This window comes from Theropithecus gelada, chromosome X (assembly GCF_003255815.1).
Source record: "Theropithecus gelada isolate Dixy chromosome X, Tgel_1.0, whole genome shotgun sequence".
Lineage (NCBI taxonomy): Eukaryota > Metazoa > Chordata > Mammalia > Primates > Cercopithecidae > Theropithecus > Theropithecus gelada.
The window spans coordinates 112,972,548-112,991,111 of NC_037689.1; the positions used below are offsets into that span (position 1 = coordinate 112,972,548).

The 18,564-nt window shown below is 36.6% G+C and overlaps 1 protein-coding gene across 2 annotated transcripts in view; it reads right to left on the reverse strand.

Annotated features, from left to right (window-relative positions):
- LRCH2 (leucine rich repeats and calponin homology domain containing 2) overlaps positions 1-18,564 on the reverse strand; it is a 128,816-nt gene that overhangs the window by 54,295 nt on the left and 55,957 nt on the right. For both annotated transcript variants that reach the window (XM_025372320.1, XM_025372319.1), the window contains exons 6-11: positions 10,721-10,854; positions 6,673-6,760; positions 6,262-6,373; positions 5,979-6,076; positions 5,826-5,884; positions 4,092-4,199 (exon numbers count right to left, since the gene is read on the reverse strand). In XM_025372320.1, coding sequence (XP_025228105.1) covers positions 4,092-4,199; positions 5,826-5,884; positions 5,979-6,076; positions 6,262-6,373; positions 6,673-6,760; positions 10,721-10,854 — 599 coding nt within the window. The remainder of the gene's footprint in view (positions 1-4,091; positions 4,200-5,825; positions 5,885-5,978; positions 6,077-6,261; positions 6,374-6,672; positions 6,761-10,720; positions 10,855-18,564) is intronic.

Consider the following 18,564-nt stretch of genomic DNA (forward strand, 5'->3'; position numbering starts at 1 on the left):
ATTCTGGTATGTTGTATCTTTGTTCTCATTGGTTTTAAAGAACATCTTTATTTCTGCCTTCATTTCATTATGTAACCAGTAGTTATTCAGGAGCAGGTTGTTCAGTTTCCATGTAGTTGAGTGGTTTTGATTGAGTTTCTTAGTCCTGAGTTCTAATTTGATTGCACTGCAGTCTCAGAGACAGTTTGTTATAATTTCTGTTCTTTTACATTTGCTGAGGAGTGCTTTACTTCCAACTATGTGGTCAATTTTGGAATAAGTGCGATGTGGTGCTGAGAAGAATGTATATTCTGTTGATTTGGGGTGGAGAGTTCTGTAGATGTCTATTAGGTCCGCTTGGTGCAGAGTTGAGTTCAATTCCTGGATATCCTTGTTAACTTTCTCTCTCGTTGATCTGTCTAATGTTGACAGTGAGGTGTTGAAGTCTCCCATTATTATTGTATGGGAGTTTAAGTCTCTTTGTAAGTCTCTAAGGACTTGCTTTATGAATCTGGGTGCTCTTGTATTGGGTGCATATACATTTAGGATAGTTAGCTCTTCCTGATGAATTGATCCCCTTCCCATTATGTAATGGCCTTCTTTGTCTCTTTTGACCTTTGATGGCTTGAAGTCTGTTTTACCAGAGACTAGGATTGCAACCCCTGCTTTTTTTTGTTCTCCATTTGCTTGGTAGATCTTCCTCCATCCCTTTATTTTGAGCCTATGTGTGTCTCTGTATGTGAGATGGGTCTCCTGAATACAGCAAACTGATGAGTCTTGACTCTTTATCCAATTTGCCAGTCTGTGTCTTTTAATTGGACCATTTAGTCCATTTACATTTAAGGTTAATATTGCTTTGTGTGAACTTGATACTGTCATTATGATATTAGCTGGTTATTTTGCTCGTCAGTTGATGCAGTTTCTTCCCAGCATCGATGGACTTTACATTTTGGCATGTTTTTGCAATGGCTGGTACCGGTTGTTCCTTTCCATGTTTAGTGCTTCCTTCAGGATCTCTTGTAGGGCAGGCCTGGTGGTGACAAAATCTCTAAGCATTTGCTTGTCTGTAAAGGATTTTATTTCTCCTTCACTTATGAAACTTAGTTTGGCTGGATATGAAATTCTGGGTTTAAAATTCTTTTCTTTAAGAATGTTGAATATTGGCCCCCACTCTCTTCTGGCTTGGAGAGTTTCTGCTGAGAGATCTGCTGTTAGTCTGATGAGCTTCCTTTTGTGGGTAACCCAACCTTTCTCTCTGGCTGCCCTTAACATTTTTTCCTTCATTTCAACTTTGTTGAATCTGACAATTATGTGTCTTGGAGTTGCTCTTCTCGAGGAGTATCTTTGTGGTGTTCTCTGTATTTCCTGAATTTGAATGTTGGCCTGCCTTACTAGGTTGGGGAAGTTCTCCTGGATGATATTCTGCAGAGTGTTTTCGAACTTGGTTCCATTTTCCCCCTCACTTTCAGGCACTCAAATCAGACGCAGATTTGGTCTTTTCACATAATCCCACATGTCTTGGAGGCTTTGTTCATTTCTTTTTACTCTTTTTTCTCTACACTTCTCTTCTCACTTCATTCATTTGATCTTCAATCACTGATACTCTTTCTTCCAGTTGATCGAGTAGGTTACTGAAGCTTGTGTATTTGTCCCATAGTTCTCGTGTCATGGTTTTCATCTCTATCAGCTCTTTTAAGGTCTTCTCTGCATTGATTATTCTAGTTATCCATTCATCCACTCTTTTTTCAAGGTTTTTAGTTTCTTTGCGCTGATTACGTAGTTCCTCCTTTAGCTCTGAGAAGTTTGATCGACTCAAGCCTTCTTCTCTCAACTCATCAAAGTCATTCTCAGTCCAGCTTTGTTCCATTGCTGGCAATGAGCTGCGTTCCTTTGGAGGGGGAGATGTGCTCTGATTTTTTCAATTTCCAGCTTTTCTGCCCTGCTTTTTCCCCATCTTTGTGGTTTTATCTGCCTTTGGTCTTTGATGATGGTGACGTACTGACGGGGTTTTGGTGTGGGTGTCCTTTCTGTTTGTTAGTTTTCCTTCTAACAATCAGGACCCTCAGCTGCAGGTCTGTTGGAGTTTGCTTGAGGTCCACTCCAGACCCTGTTTGCCTGGGTATCAGCAGCGGAGGCTGCAGAAGATAGAATATTGCTGAACAGTGAGTGTTGTTGTCTGATTCTTGCTCTGGAAGCTTCGTCTCAGGGGTGTACCCAGCCGTGTGAGGTGTGAGGTGTCAGTCTGCCCCTACTGGGGGATGTCTCCCAGTTAGGCTACTCAGGAGTCAGTGACCCACTTGAGCAGGCAGTCTGTCCATTCTCAGATCTCAACCTCCGTGCTGGGATAACCACTGCTCTCTTCAAAGCTATCAGATAGGGACTTTTACATCTGCAGAGGTTTCTCCTGCTTTTTGTTTAACTATGCCCTGTCCCCAGATGTGGAGTCTGCAGAGGCAGGCAAACCTCCTTGAGCTGCGGTGCCCAATTTGAGCTTCCCAGTGGCTTTGTTTAGCTACTTAAGCCTTAGCAATGGCGGGTGCCCCTCCCCCAGCCTCACTGCCTCCTTGCAGTTAGATCTCAGACTGCTGTGCTAGCAATGAGGGAGGCTCCATGGGTGTGGGACCCTCCGGGCCAGGTGTGGGATATAATTTCCTGATGTGCCGTTTGCTAAGACCCTTGGTAAAGTGCAGCATTAGGGTGGGAGTTACCCGATTTTCCAGGTGTCATGTGTCTCAATTTCCCTTGGCTAGGAAAAGGAATTCCCTTCCCCCTTGCACTTCCCAGGTGAGGTGATGCCTCGCCCTGCTTCAGCTCTCACTGGTAGGGCTGCACCCGCAGACCAGCATCGACTGTCCGACACGCCCCAGTGAGATGAACCCGGTACCTCACTTGAAAATGCAGAAATCACCCGTCTTCTGTGTCGCTCACGCTGGGAGCTGGAGGCTGAAGCTGTTCCTATTTGGCCATCTTGGGCGCCCCCCAGGTTGGTGATTTTCTAGTATGATTTTGTATATCTATAAATGTAGCAGGTGTGCAAAAAAGATACCTAGGCTATTTAGCTTATTAGCTATTATACAGATTGCCCCTAAAAAGTTGCCCCTAGAAACCATATATTTGTCATTTGATAAGTTTTAGTTGTATTTTTCAATGTACATTTAAACAAATGCCAGTATATTTAAATTTGAAACTTCCCAAAACATGGTCATATTAACCATAAACATTTATTATTTTGAATAAATGAAATAAAATGCTTTTTACTTATCCATGTTAAATGCACCAAAATTATTCTCTTTTCTCAAAACAAACAAACAAAAAAACCACTCAGATCTTTCTCATTTCAAAACTATAAATGTATTCCTCTCAGTACATGAAGATGGCAATAACAGCCAACCCTGAGCAGCATATGTAACTTTTTCTGCATTAGAAGTGGACTTGTCTTGATTTTATTCTCATTCACACAGTGTCTTCTCATTGCCAACAACATGTATTTGAAGAAAGTCTAACCAAAAGATGGGGAAAATGGTCTTTGACCAAGAAACAGACCAAAGTGAGCCAGTGACCCTCAAATCATCATACTGATTTAATCCACTCCTGTAAAATTCAACTCCATTCTAAGGAGTTTAGACATATCCTAAGTTATTTGGAATCTGAGTTTTAAAAAGCACATTATATACATGACATGTACCTAGAAAAAAAATGCTTACAATGTAAATAATGCTACTGTGAGCTAAAATTAATATCAACAAATAAATCAGTTTTTATGATTCAGCACACACACAGGAATAAAAAAGAAATACCTAAGCAATATTAAACATAGTGACCATATATATGAGTACATTCTGTTAGTTGTAAATGTAATTTTATATTCCTGTCCTAAGTATTTCCTATTGCCTTTTAGTACAGGTTGAGTATCCCTTATTTGAAATGCTTGGGGTCAGATTTCAGATTTTTGAATGAAGGATGCTCAATCTGTAGTTAGTCCCTTGAGATAGATTTTAAGAGGGCACTATTGTTTACTCAAAACTTCATATACTTCATTTGATAATCTTTAAATAATCAGATTTAATTATTATAAAATTTGCAATTTCAAATCTCATTACTGAAAGGAATACCTGTTCTTCTGTTCTTGCTGCAATAACTGAGCAGCTATTTTCCTCAAATCAGTTACTTCCTTCAAATCATCATCCTCTTCCTCTGTCAGTAACTGTTCTTTCTCAAGTCTGAAAGGTGACACAATCATGGTTATCCAAAAAGTAAGGCAGATACATTTTATGCCAGCTTCCAGAAATAGAAACCATTTTTGTTTTTAACACCATGTGAAAGTTAAAATCCTAGGTCCTCCTTTTAAAATACTAAAATAAGAAATAAGGAAAACATCTATGTTCTCTACTCATTATGAAATGTAGCATACTGGCTGTATTACTATAATTAATGACTAACAAATAATAGCAAAGTATATAACCATTTTTTAAATTTCTGAAACGTGTAATGGTCATAGTAATCTAAAAATGTATATTTTCCAGCCTTGAGTATAAAAAGGACTGCAAAGTTCTATATGGCCTGTCTTAATACATAAATTTAAAATGTTGTAAAATTTTGTCATTTAATCTAACCATCCTGTTTTTATCAGTTTATTGATTTTGATTTTTAAAATCTGTATATAAAATGTCTAAATAAAGAAAATCCAAAATAGGTTCAAATAAGATTGGCAAATTTGCCTGAAGATACTAATACGTCATTTTTATAAAAGAGAACAAAAAAATTTAAAATAGTTATTCAAACTCTAGTCATTTTATCTTAAGGGATTTCACTTTAAAAACAGTATCAAACCATGAATCTTTGTGATTTTACATCATACATGCTACAGGTGACTCTCAAGTTTAAGCAACTGGCCTCATTAGATGAGGTGACAAAGTAAAAGAATGAAATCTAAAGAGTTCAAGACAAAGCAATGTACCTCCTTACAGGACATCAGAGATGATCAACTAATAACTGCTTTAAAATCTGACAAAGTCATTTGGAGGAAGTATAATGTAGAGAAAAGAGAAAAGTTTAAAAATCAAAGAGAGCTACGTTCATACTCTAGGTACTAGTAGACACTAGTTAAGTGATTTTAGGCATAAAACTTAAGAGTCTTTGAACTTCACCTTCCTCACCTGAAAAAATGAGGTCAATATCTACCCTGCAGCATTTTAATGAAGATAAAATGAGAAAGAAGGGAAAGCACATAGCACCAATCCTGGTACATGGTAGGTATTCACCAAATGTTCCTTCTTTCCTTTCTGCAGCTATAAAGCAACCTGAAGGAGTAACTGAAAAAAATGTGGTAGGTCATATTCCATCATTTCATAAGATGAATGGTTCAGAAAAGATCCAAAGCACAATTATTTTAATAAAATCTGGACATAAGTACCCTTAAAAGTCATAACCAGCCTGACCAAATGGAAAGTATAGTAGAACAAGAGACAGTACATCTGAGTTCCAGACATTTAAAACTCCTAGTTTCAGTGTCTTAATTGGTAAAGTGATGTCAATCTATTTCAGAGGGTTGTTAAATAGCTCAAATGAAGCAATGTATATGACGGTACAGTCCTCCTCAATAATAATAATAGAAGTCATCATTACACTTCAGGAGGAAAAATAGTGCATATCCTACACTCAAACGCTTAACTATAATTTTGTGTTTAATTGAGGAATACAGATAGATGTGAAGTATTTATAAATTAACTAAACATAAGAGGTAAGTGAACAAAAAATATATTTTATTCAGGTACTCTTTCAAGTAGGAATATCTAATGAATGGCTCAAGTGCTTATAAGTAACATTTCATTTTCATACGTGCTTACCTTTTTTCATCTCCTAATTCTTCATTTTTCTGAGATTTTTCAGAACATTTTTCTTTTCCCTTACATAAAAGAAAGTTACATTTTAAATTGTACAGTCCACTTTCATGAGATCAAGAGAACATGTTATTAATATTTGTTCAAAGTTTTATTTACCTTAAAGAAAGATACAAATGATCCAATATGTGCATCTCCCTGTTCAGAAACTGCTACATCTTCTGTATTGGGGTCAACAAAATCATATACCTCCTGGTCTAGGTACAGATTAATATTTATTAGAAAATGTACATAGTAAACTGTATACTTGACACTGTTGTCCTTAGAAAAATGTGTATTTTCTCAATATAAGAGTTGGCTAAAGACAATATAATTTTTCAAATCCCATTTTTAATGTGGGCTATGTACGTGAAACAAAAATAGCAGGTACCATATGAATTACCTTTCTGAGAATCAGTCTTACTTCCTATTATGTGACTGTCATTTCTTGATGTCTGCTCTCTATTTGATTCTGAGACTTGAGAATGAAGGCTGACTGTGTCATCATCTGATGGCTAAAAGGAATAAGCAAAAAGTACAAATGAGGCATTTTAAACTTATGATATGGATTATGTTGCTTCAATTTTACATATGAATTACAGAATGTCTGCTTTACATCTCCAGTTTTCAAACCCAAAATTAACATAAGGTTTACTGGTCAGCTTTAAAAATCAGCATGCCTTTTTTCAGTTTTAGTCATAAAATATAATGATCATATTTTCAAGCAAAATAAACTCAAGTATGCACAAGGGTCTCTATTTCAATGCTCTAACAAAATTGTAAAACAGAATAGATCGCAATAGAAAATACTCACTTCTGTTGTGGATAATCGTTTCTCTCCATTATCACTTCCAATTCCAGAGTCAGGACCATGATTTTTATTTGGATAAAAATCTTCCATACTATGGAAATAGAAATCCTAAGAGCAGTTAGGGTTTTCTTCTTAAATAGATAATGCACACTTGACCTAAAATTTCCCTAGATAATACAGAATATATACTTTTGATGTCTAAGATCCTTAATTAGGACATGAGGAGAAAAATATCAGAACTCTTCCTACAAACCATTTTATTCATGCCATTCATGCAATATTGTTCCCTTCGTGTACTCTACAATGTCAACTGTCAACAATAACCTATTATTTCTCTTCAGAGATTCAGAAAATCAGGCTGCCTTGTTAGAACATTATCATGCTAAAAGACCTGTTTTTTCCCATTGGTTTGTCAAATTTCATCACAGAGCTTCGAAACATTTTTTAACTTCAATTTATATGGTTTACTCTTCATTGGCTCTAAAAATATGTTTTATTTGTATAAATAATGCCCATCTAATACTTAAGAGAGGATGCAAAAATGAAGGCTACAAACTATTGAATATGCAATTCAATACTTTCAAATTCAATTTGTCCTTGCAAATTTCTGATTTACAAAATATGCCACCCAGGAAGCAAAGTATTTTTGACTTAATTTGCAATTTTACCACACAGTCTACAATGATCACTTATTATGTATGAGGAACTGTGCTAAATGTTTAAAAGGCAATACGTTACATATTTACTGTGAAAAACTGTAGCAAATTGATGGTGTTTTCTCATTTTATATATGAGAAAACTTAGACTGGAAGGGATTAAGCAATTTATCCAAGGATATGCAACTTGCAGCCAGCAGTCCAAATTTGATCCCTCAATTATCTAGCACCAAAGTCCCTGGTCGTAATCACTATGTTATAATTCCTCTCCTAAAACCAGTTTCATGCTAAAACAAAACAAAACAAAACAAAACACACAAAAAACCTAATTTTTATACTTTTCAGAAGTATATGAACACATTTAGGGAAGCACCTACCAAGTATCAAGTACTATGTTGAATGTTTAAGAGAAAATATGGTTTTAAAATTTGCCTCCAAAGAGCTAGCTCTCAGCCCAGAGGAAAAATGAATGTGTTCAAATGTTTTGAAGACTATGACAAAGGTAAATACAAAGTGCTATAAGAAAAAAAGGTCAACTAATTCTCTTCGGTAAAGTTAGGAAAAGTGTCACTCAAGAATGTGGCATTTGAGCTCAGTCTTGAGGATGAAGAGGCGATAACTGTTAGCATTCATTGAGTGTCTACACTGTGTTATGTACTGTGCTAGATGCATCTCATATTTTAGACATAATTCTTATGGTCTTGAAGTTATAATTATTATTTCTTTTCACAAAGAAAAATAATAAAGCTTACAAAAGTTAACGTCCCAAGGGGAAAAATTACAACATTTACTGTTTATCATTTATTGAACTAATTGTTAGGCACACATTTAATTCTCACAACTGTAGAAGTGGGTATGGTTAACATTTAAATAAGGAAACAGGCTCAGAGAAGTCAAATAACTTATACAAGGCCACAGAGAAATTAAGTGGTTAAACCACGATTAGAGCCAAAATTCATCTGACTGCACTGCACAAAATACATTCGTGGATTTGTAGTAAATGACAATGATGATAATAAGCTACTTGTTGAGGAAATATTATGGGTAAGGCATTGTACTAAGTACTCTACATACATTTCTTCATTTAATCCTGACTGCACCTGTGTAATTATTTTCTTTTTTACATATGAGAAAACTGAGGACCACAGACATTAATACACAAGGACATACAGTTATTAAGAGTCATAAATGGGCTTCAAAGCCATATTATGTCTGACTCCAAAAGTTATTATATGTAACTACTGTAGTGCCTATCTATGTATAATAAAGAGTTTACAAAACAGACAAGGCATGGAAGGGCATTCTAGGTAGTAAGAACCATACAGCCAAGTGTCTAAGTATGAAAGTGGAAAGCACATACAAGAATTTTCTAAGTAGTTCAATACCAGCTGTGAGTGAGAAATTAACACAACTGACAACCCACTCTATAGACCTGCACTGTCCAATACAGTAAGTAGCCAGTAGCCATATACGGCCATTCCAAATTGAGACACACTATACACGTAAACTACATACTAGATTTCAAAGATTTAATATTAAATAAGCATGTAAAATATCTCACCAAGTTTTCACATTAATTACATGCTGAAATGATAATATTTTGGATATACTCAAATAACATGTATTTCTTTTTACTTTTTTCAAAATGGATAACAAAAAAATTAAAAATTATATATGTGGCTCACATTATATTTTTTTTGGATGGTCCTGCTAGAGAATCTCTCCAAAATATATCTTAATTCTGTCATTTCTTTTCATCTCTATTGCAATCACTTTATTCTAGACCCCTCTGATCTCTTGGCAGTACTACAACAATCCAACTAGTCCCTGTGCTTCTATTTTTGCTTGTTTCCAATCTATTCTCCTATAAGCCAAAATAGTTTCTTTAAAACAAAAATGAGTCAAATCATGTTATTCCCCCACTTAAAACTGTCCAATGACTTCCCACTGTACTTTAAGTAAAATTCAAACTTCTTACCACATCCTACAAAGAATCCACATGACTTGAGCTCTGAGTACCTCTCTAAAATCAACTTGTACCACGTTCCCCTTCAGCTACTCTGCTCCAACCACGCTGGTCTCCTTTCAGCTGTTTGAACACACGAAGTTCCTTCCTAACTTAAGGCCATGGCAATGTCATTCTTTCTGCCTAAGATGCTCTTACTTTGCTCTTCACAGAGCTGGCTTTTATTCATTCCCTGACCACATTCTTGGAATTTCAAATACATTCCTTCATAGCACTGAATACAATTTGAAATTTTATATGTGTGTGTATTTCTTTGCTTTGTTTATTCACTGACTCCTGCTCCACTACATTGTGAGCACCATGAGTGCGAAGACCAATATGTATGACATTCAACAAAACATACCTGAATCTACCAGTAGGCATTCAACTGATATTTGCAAAAATAAATGACTAAAACAGTAAATGCCATTACTAAAAGTAAATTCATGTTAAAATAAATATAAAGCAGATTAATAGAGATTAGAATGTCTTCATTGCAATTTTTGGAGCCTTGTTTGGTCTAATAATGTTCACAATATTAAACACAATAATCTTTAAGAACGAAATCTAATGTTAGATACTTAATTCTACTTGCAAAATAAAAATATTCAAGAAAAAGTCCCGTTTGGGAATTCACGAACTTGTGCTGTTAACAATAGTACTTACTATATTGCCATTCAAAGCAATATAAAATTTATCATATATGCAATGACAAATCTTTAAATATTTTAGGCAAAAGCATGGTCTAGCTTTTGGTAGTCTCACCCCATTCTAGGTTATTTTCTAAACTATTACATGGATTTATACTTTCATAAAATCTTTCAGACCAATTTACATCTTGAAAGGATGAATTAAAAACAGAATGTTCCATCTACCATCTCAAAATCTCATGAGGAGCAAAACACTGAAATCATAAACAACATCAAAGATGTTCATCAAATATGATATACCATTATATGTCATTATGATATATCATCTTTGATGCAGACATAAAGACTATGATGAAAGGGAAAAGGTATTCCTCAAATGTCTTGCTCTTCCACCAACCTTAGTTCAAAGTCAAATTCTACTTGTTGTTGCAAATGTACAATACAGTGATTACAAAAGTAAATTAATAGTTGTCATATGCTGAGAAATTAGTGTTTCTGTACTATAATGTCAAACATTTACATTTTTACTACTAAAATGTTAATAATTGAGAATATGTTAAAAATATTCTAGTATCCTAGAACTTCATTCTATGATGGTGATACGTAGCTTCAGTCAATTATTGATTTTAATGCTGGACCAATGAGCCTAAATATATTCAGAACACTCAAGATTAATAAGTATATTTTATAAAAAGGGAAGACAGCAATCATCAAATGAAACTGTAAGAATGTTACATTACCTGTCTGTGAGAGGCTGGGAGGGCATTCGTTTACTCAATGATGGAAGATCCAGGGAATCTGGTTTCTTATCCATTCTGCAACATGCTTGAATATTTAAGTACTTAAATATATGCACCTTACCCTTTAAACATATCTGTCAATAAAAAAGGAGATTTAATTATATAGTTCCAAATATAAATGACATCTATCATTTTAAACCATTGAATAGTCTCAAATTACACTGAGACATCACGATCTTGATTGATACTTTGCATATTTAAATAATTTGTACTTCTGACACCAGGTGGAAAAATCTGACAACACTGATACTAACTAAAATTCTATTGCCATCTCTGTTCTTATTGAAAAGACTTAATTGTTCTATATTTCACTGGAATTTTCTTGTTAAAAGCAGAATGTACAAACTATTAAACAATATAAGGTTTACAACTCATAAAAGTGGCCTTTATTCGAAAAAATGAAAAATATATATTCGTTGGAAAGGTAAGAAAAGAACAAATAATCTATGCAATTCTTTAAAGTAATCTCGTCAGAACCACTAAGATGTTTGGCATAAACACTGGAAAACGCTAACATAAAAAATATAAATATAGGAAAAACGAATTTGTTGAAAGGTACGATATTAGGCTGGTGAGATTAAAATAATAAAAGAAAACACTGGTCAATTCAACTAGAATAATATACTGAGAAATTACTTTCGTTGGCCATAGAGAAAATGAAAAATAAGGAATAAAATATTATGTGAACAAAGATATTCTGTATAAAAACAATAGAAAATGAGAGGTAAGAAAACTGTAAGTCAGCTTTACCAAGGTTAATTACAGTCACTAAGTGACATCAAATAAATATTTCTCAAAATTCTAATAAAAATGTAACATTTTATGGGCTCACATAAGCTTATCTCACATGCAAAAAAATCAGCAAAGAAAACAGTAAGACAAAAACATTAAAAAATAATTATCATTCCAGGTTAAAAGGAAGAATGTTTCCTAGATAATTCTAACAGATACTAGGTCTGACGTGACAACTGAAAAATTTCATTTAAAAGGAAAATTAAAACTTTTGAGCTATTAGAATATAAATATATTAATTGCCAATTAAACGTGCTAAATATTAATTTTCTATTAATTATAAATTATTAATATTAAATATTATCAACTAAAATGTGCTAAAATTAAAATGTGTGAGGTAGTATTCTATGTCCAAACTAAACAAAAATTTACCTTTTTTTTTTTTTTTGGAGACGGAGTCTTGCTCTGTCACCCAGGCTGGGGTGCAGTGGCCGGATCTCAGCTCACTGCAAGCTCCGCTTCCCGGGTTTACGCCATTCTCCTGCCTCAGCCTCCTGAGTAGCTGGGACTACAGGCGCCCGCCACCTCGCCCAGCTAGTTTCTTGTATTTTTTAGTAGAGACGGGGTTTCACCGTGTTAGCCAGGATGGTCTCAATCTCCTGACCCTGTGATCTGCCCGTCTCAGCCTCCCAAAGTGCTGGGATTACAGGCTTGAGTCACCGCGCCCGGCCACAAAAATTTATCTTAATTATCAAACAAAGTGCTGGTAAATCACTCTCTTTTGTAAATTTTAACTTTTTATCATAGTACTTCACATACACAGTTTTTAAATTTAAAAATGATTACAAAGCTGACAAGACATAATCCTCAATTTTACTTCTCCTTTTTTTTTTTGGAAAACAGTGTCTCACTCTGTCACCCAGGCTGGAGTGCAGTGGCACAAACATGGCTCACTGCACCCTCGACATCCTGGGCTCAAGTGATCCTCCCAGATTAGCTGGGATGAAATTACAGGCATGCGTCACCATACCCGGCTAATCTTTTTTATATTTTGCAGAGGCAGGGTTCCACTATGTTGTTGCCCAGGCTGTTCTCAAATCCCTGGGTTCAAGGGATCCTCCCACCTCGGCCTTCCAAAGTGCTGGGATTACAGGCATGAACCACCGTGCCCGGCCCATTCTACTTCATTCAATCTCTAAGACCAAATTCCCACTTTAAACTCTTTTTGCTGAATTTCTGCTATTTGCCCTCATATTTATAAATAACATGCTTCTACTGCTATTTGCTTTAAATTTTTCAACGGTAGATTTATTGGAGTCTCACCAAGGAAGATGAGGGCTTGGATTTCTTACATTACCCACATCACCACCACCGTCCCAGCCTCCCCGCTTCCTATCAATTCACATAAACACACTTCTGTGTTCAGAAGCATAACATAGTGGTTAAAGAGCATGGACTCCAGAGTCACACTGCCTTAGGTTGAATCCTGGCTCTAACCCATGTTAGCAATGTGACTTTGAACAAGTCATTTAACTTCTATGCCTCTGTTTCCTTATATGTAAAATGAGGATAATGACAGTACTTGTTTTACAGGGTTAATGTAAGAATTAAATGAGTTAATATATGTAAAGCATTTTCAATAGTGTCTAAAACACAGTAACTACTATATAAATCTCTGCTATTATAGCTATGTCACAATTTTCCACTAAATCAAAATCCAGTATTTACATTATGACCAAGAAAATATTCACAGATAAACTCCACAGAGTAATATGATTGTATTTCCTTTCTCCTATAAGTTTTTGTTTTTCCTAAAGTAATTAATGGCCCCCATTTTTTTCTTTTGAAAAATTTTCTATATGCCTATTATAAATTCCTTCTTGACTCTGACAGAACTATAAAACATCTCTCCATGTGGACAAACCTATCAAGTCATCTCTTACTTTCTTTTTTTTTTTTTTTCTTTTTTTTTTTTTTGGAGACAACTCCTGTACTCCAAACTACTGACTGGCTGCTTACTAGGCCTGTGCATATCTGTCAATCTCAGACATGAAGAATTCCTTTTTTAGTTTACTCCCTCACTTTGGTATTGTACACCCTCTGCTAGCATCCTAAGAAAGGGTACATGGGAGTAAAAATTTCCAAGACCCTGCATGTTTGAAACCTTTTTCTATCTCATATTTGATGACAGTTTGAGTGTAGAATGTTAGAAATACTCCCTTAGTCCTCGAAGGTATCATTCCAACATCTGCCAGTTTCCACAACTGCTGCTAGAAAGCCATGCTGATTAGCACTCCTATGAATATGCTCCATTTTTCCTCTTTATTTTTTCTTCAAGCTTTATTAAAGTATAAGTTACAAATAAAATTTTTTTATATTTAAGTGCCAGGTCCGTCCCGCTGACCCTGACCCAACGACGGATGAAAGACGTAAATTGACACAGATATTTTGCCTGTCATTCTAGTTAAGGGGCTCTGCTGCCTCAGTCTGCAGCATCTGCCTCGATAAGCTGGTGAAGTTCACATTTATTTAGTACAGATTAAGTGACAAAGGTCTCAAGTAAACACCACTAGAGGGTAATTAACATTGCCCACCGCTCGAGTAGAGAGCAATCATGCACCTGCAGGTGATAAAAGTTGGGCTTAGGGCCACATGAGTAAACAAGCTATTTAGATAAACTCCCTTACATTCCTTTGTACCTACTTTAAGCTATTAACTCAAGGTAAGAGGATTAGGTTGACTTCAGCTAAATCTTTTACTGAAGCTATGCAACCCTCCAGCCTTCCAAGAAGGTTTGTGTCTATTTCCTATAACTATCTTCGTAATTTTTCCTCTATAATTTTTCCCACCACCCTGACTGAACTCCCACATTTAAGGTGTACAACATGATGCTTTAATATACAGTTGACCCTTGAACAACACAGGTTTGAACTGTGGAGGTCCATTATACATGGATTTTCTTCCACCTCTGCCACTCCTCAGACAGCTAGACCAACCCCTCCATTTCCTCCTCTTCAGCCCTGTTCAACGTGAAGACCACGGGGATGAAGATCTTTATGATGATCAACTTTCACTTAGTGAATGGTAAATATATTTTCTCTTCCTTATGATTTTCTTGATAACATTTTCTTTTCTCTAGCTTACTTGATTGTAAGAATACAGTAAATAACATATAACATATAAAATATGTGTTAGTCAACTGTTTATGTTGTTGATAAGGCTTCTAGTCAACAGTAGGCTATTAGCAGCTAAATTTTCTGCAATTCCAAAGTTATACAAAGATTTTTTACAGTATGCAGGGATCGGTGCCCCTAACCCTCATGTTGTTCAAGGATCAACTGTATTATACATTGTGAAATGAATACCACAGTCAAGCTAATTAACACATGCCCATTACCTCATGTAATTACCCTGTTTGTGTGTGTAGTGAGAACACTTCAGTTCAACTCTCAACAAATTTCAAGTAAATACAATATTATTAACTGTTATCAGCATGCTATATATTAGGTCCCCAGTACTAATTCATCTTATAACTGAAGGATGATACCATTTAAAATCTCCCTTTTATCCACACACCCCAGTCCCTGGTAACCACCATTCTACTCTCTGTCACTGAGTTCAACTTTTTTTTTTTTTTTTTTAAGATTCCACATATACGTGAGATCACACAGCATTTATCTTTCTGTGTCGGGCTTATTTCAATTAGTATAATGTCCTTAAGTTTCATCCATGCTGTTGCAAATGACAGGATTTCCTTCTTTTTCTAAGGCTGAATAGTATTCCATTACACACAAACACCCCCCCTCCCCACACACACACACTGTATTTTCTTTATCCATTCATCTGTTGACGGACATACAGGTTGTTTCCATATCTTGACTATAGTGAATAATGTTGCAATGAACATGGGAGTGCAGATTATTTCTTTAAGATCCTGATTTCATTTCCTTCGGATATTGTAATGTGTAAGGAATGTATACTTAGTCTTGCTCACATGTCCTATACACAGCTCCTAAAAATCTTACATGATCTCTTAAGTGGGAAGTATCCTTTTGTATGCCAATGAATGACTGGTGGCTGGGAGCTCCTGGATAGCCACAGGATAGGGGCCTGATTGCCAGGAAAACCAACCATGGGATTAGAGGGTTGAAACTTTCAATCCTACCTCCCTCACCTCCAGGAACCAGAGAAGGGCTGAAAGTTGAGATGATCACGAATGGCCAATGATGTAACCAATCATGCCTCCGCAATGAAGCCTCCACAAAAACCAAAAGGACAGGGTTCGGAAAGCTTACAAATTGCTAAACACGTGGAGGTGCCTAGAAGGTGGTGTGTCCGAAGAGGGCACAAAAGCTTCACTGAGGCTCAGAAAATGATACCCCAAAATGAAAGCCTCAGAAGCAGTCTCAGAGGCAAAGTTTTTCTCTGACCTCCAGATGCCCCTCCCCTGTCTCTCACCTCCTCATTCTCACTACAGGCAAGTCATGGAAACAAGAATTTCTCTTCCCCAAGGCCAGTCATAGGCACTAGAACCCCTTTTTTCCAAAGCCAGCCATGAAGCCTAATCTAACCTTCCCCTACCTTTCTGTGTAACCACTGGCCATAAAGAAATTAAAACCCTCATTCTAGAGGAGTATTGCCCTATACCCAGGAGGAACAAACGCTACAACAGAGACACCAAGAAAAGGCCTTGCTAGGTCTTCCCACTCCATCTATTACCATTAGCTCATACTCTTTTTTTATCCAATCATATTTCTACACTGCTGTCCCAGTCTCAAGTGAATCTAAGCATAAAGTCAGCTAACTTTCTCTATATCCTTGGGTCCTTAGTCTGAAGGCTCCAGTATCACGTAAAACTATGATGAAATAAATTTGTTATCCTTTTATCTTGTTTACTTGTTTTTTGTTATAGGGGTATCAGCCATGACCCTTATGATGGGGAGGAAAGGGATCATCCCTTCTCTACCCCTTCAGTTAGCACCCCTTCTCATATGCCTTGTACTATCCATCTCTTCCATCCGGCTATTCATTTGTATCCTTTGTAATACATTAGCAATAGTAAGTAAAGTGTTTCGCTGAGTTCTGTGAACCACTCTAGTAAATTAATTGAATCTGAGGAGGGGGTCATGGGAACCTTAACTTATAGCTGGTCAGTCAGAAGTATAGGTGAGCAGTCTGTGGGACTGAGCTCTTAACCTGTGGGATCTGATGTTAACTCCAGGTAGTGTCAGAATGGAATTGAATTACAGGACACCCAGTCAGTGTCTGCTGGAGAAGTGAAGAAATCTCCACACATTTTTGACCAGAAGTGAAGTATTCTGTATTGAGAGTCAGAATAGAAAAAAGTTTGATTAATTTTTCTATCTCTTACAGATGTATACCCAGAGGTAGGATTGCAATATTGTATGGTAGTTCTATTTTTCAATTTTTGAGGAAGCACTATACTGTTTTCCATAATGGCTATACCACTTTACATTCCCACCAATAGTGCACAACGGTTCCCTTTTCTCCATATCCTTGCCAGCATTGGTTATCTTTTCTTTTTGATAACAGGCATCCTAACAAGTGTGAAGTGATACTTCATTGTGGTTTTGATTTACATTTCCCCAATGATTAGGAATGCTGAACATCTTTTCATAGAGCTGTTGGCCATTTGTATGTCTTCTTTGAAAAAATGTCTATTCAAGTCCTTTGCCTATTTTTCAATTTTTTTTTTTTTTGCTATTGAGTTATATGAATTCCTTATATATTTTGGCTATTAACCCCTTATCAGATATATGGTTTACAAATATTTCTTGATATCCACACAAAAAAATAAATAAATGTGCTCCCTTTTGTTTCAATGTAAGCCTTTGGTGTTTTGGTCTCTGTGTTTCATGTTAGAGATTATTCTTGCACTATCTAATGATCCTTGGCTGTCTGTTCATTTTCTTTCTACCTTTTTTTTTTTTTTTGAGACAGAGTCTCACTCAGTAGCCCAAGCTGGAGTCCAGTGGCACAATCTCAGCTCACCGCAACCTCCACCTCTGAGGCTCAAGCAATTCTCATGCCTCAGCCTCCCCAGCAGCTGGGACTACAGGCACGTGCCACCATGCCCAGCTAATTTTTTTTATTTTAGTACAGATGGGGTTTCACCATATTGCCCAGGGTGGTCTCAAACTCCTGAGCTCAGGTGATCTACCCACCTCGGCCTCCCAAAGTGCTGGGATTACAAGTGTGAGCCACCGCGCCTGGTCTTTTTTTTTTTTTTTTTTTTTTTTCTTTTAAAGACAGGGTCTCACTCTGCTGTCTAGGCTGTAGTACAGTAGTGTGATCAGGGCTCACGGTAGCCTCAACCTACTGGGTTCAAATAATCCTCCCACCTCAGCCTACCAAAGTTCCAAAGTACTGGGATTATAGGCATGAGCTACCATCCAACCTGTCTGTTAATTTCCCAAAGGGATAATAAAAAACAAACTGGAAGCTCTGTGTACATGGGGAAGTTTCCTGATGGTGTTTCCATCTATCTGGTAATCAGACACAGGCTAGCCATTTCATCAGGTGACTCCAAAAGTTCAGTATATAGATAGGTCTCTTCTTCTGCTGCAGTTTACTAAGGAAGAAATCCACCAATTCTGCCTGAAATATGGAAGACAGGCTGCAAGCATTCTGGGAGCCAAACTGGAGCGCCTCAACATTCAGTATGCAAGCATTCACTGATTTCAGTATGGGGTCTCGCTCTTGCTATACAAGCTGTACCTGGAGCCCCTGACTCTGGTTCAATCCCTTTATAGCTTCACTGTCCAATAGGGTACCACTAGCCACATGTGTCTATTTATTTAACTTTAAGTTCTGGGATACATGTGCAAAACATGCAGGTTTGTTACACAGGTATTCATGTGCCATGGTGATTTGCTGCACCTATCAACCTATCATCTAGGTTTTAAACCCCACATGTATTAGGTATGTGTCCTAATGCTCTCCCCCTCCCCTTGCCCCCCACACCGCAACAGGCCCCAGTTTGTGACGTTCCCCTCCCTGTGTCCATGTGTTCTCATTGTTCAACTCCCACT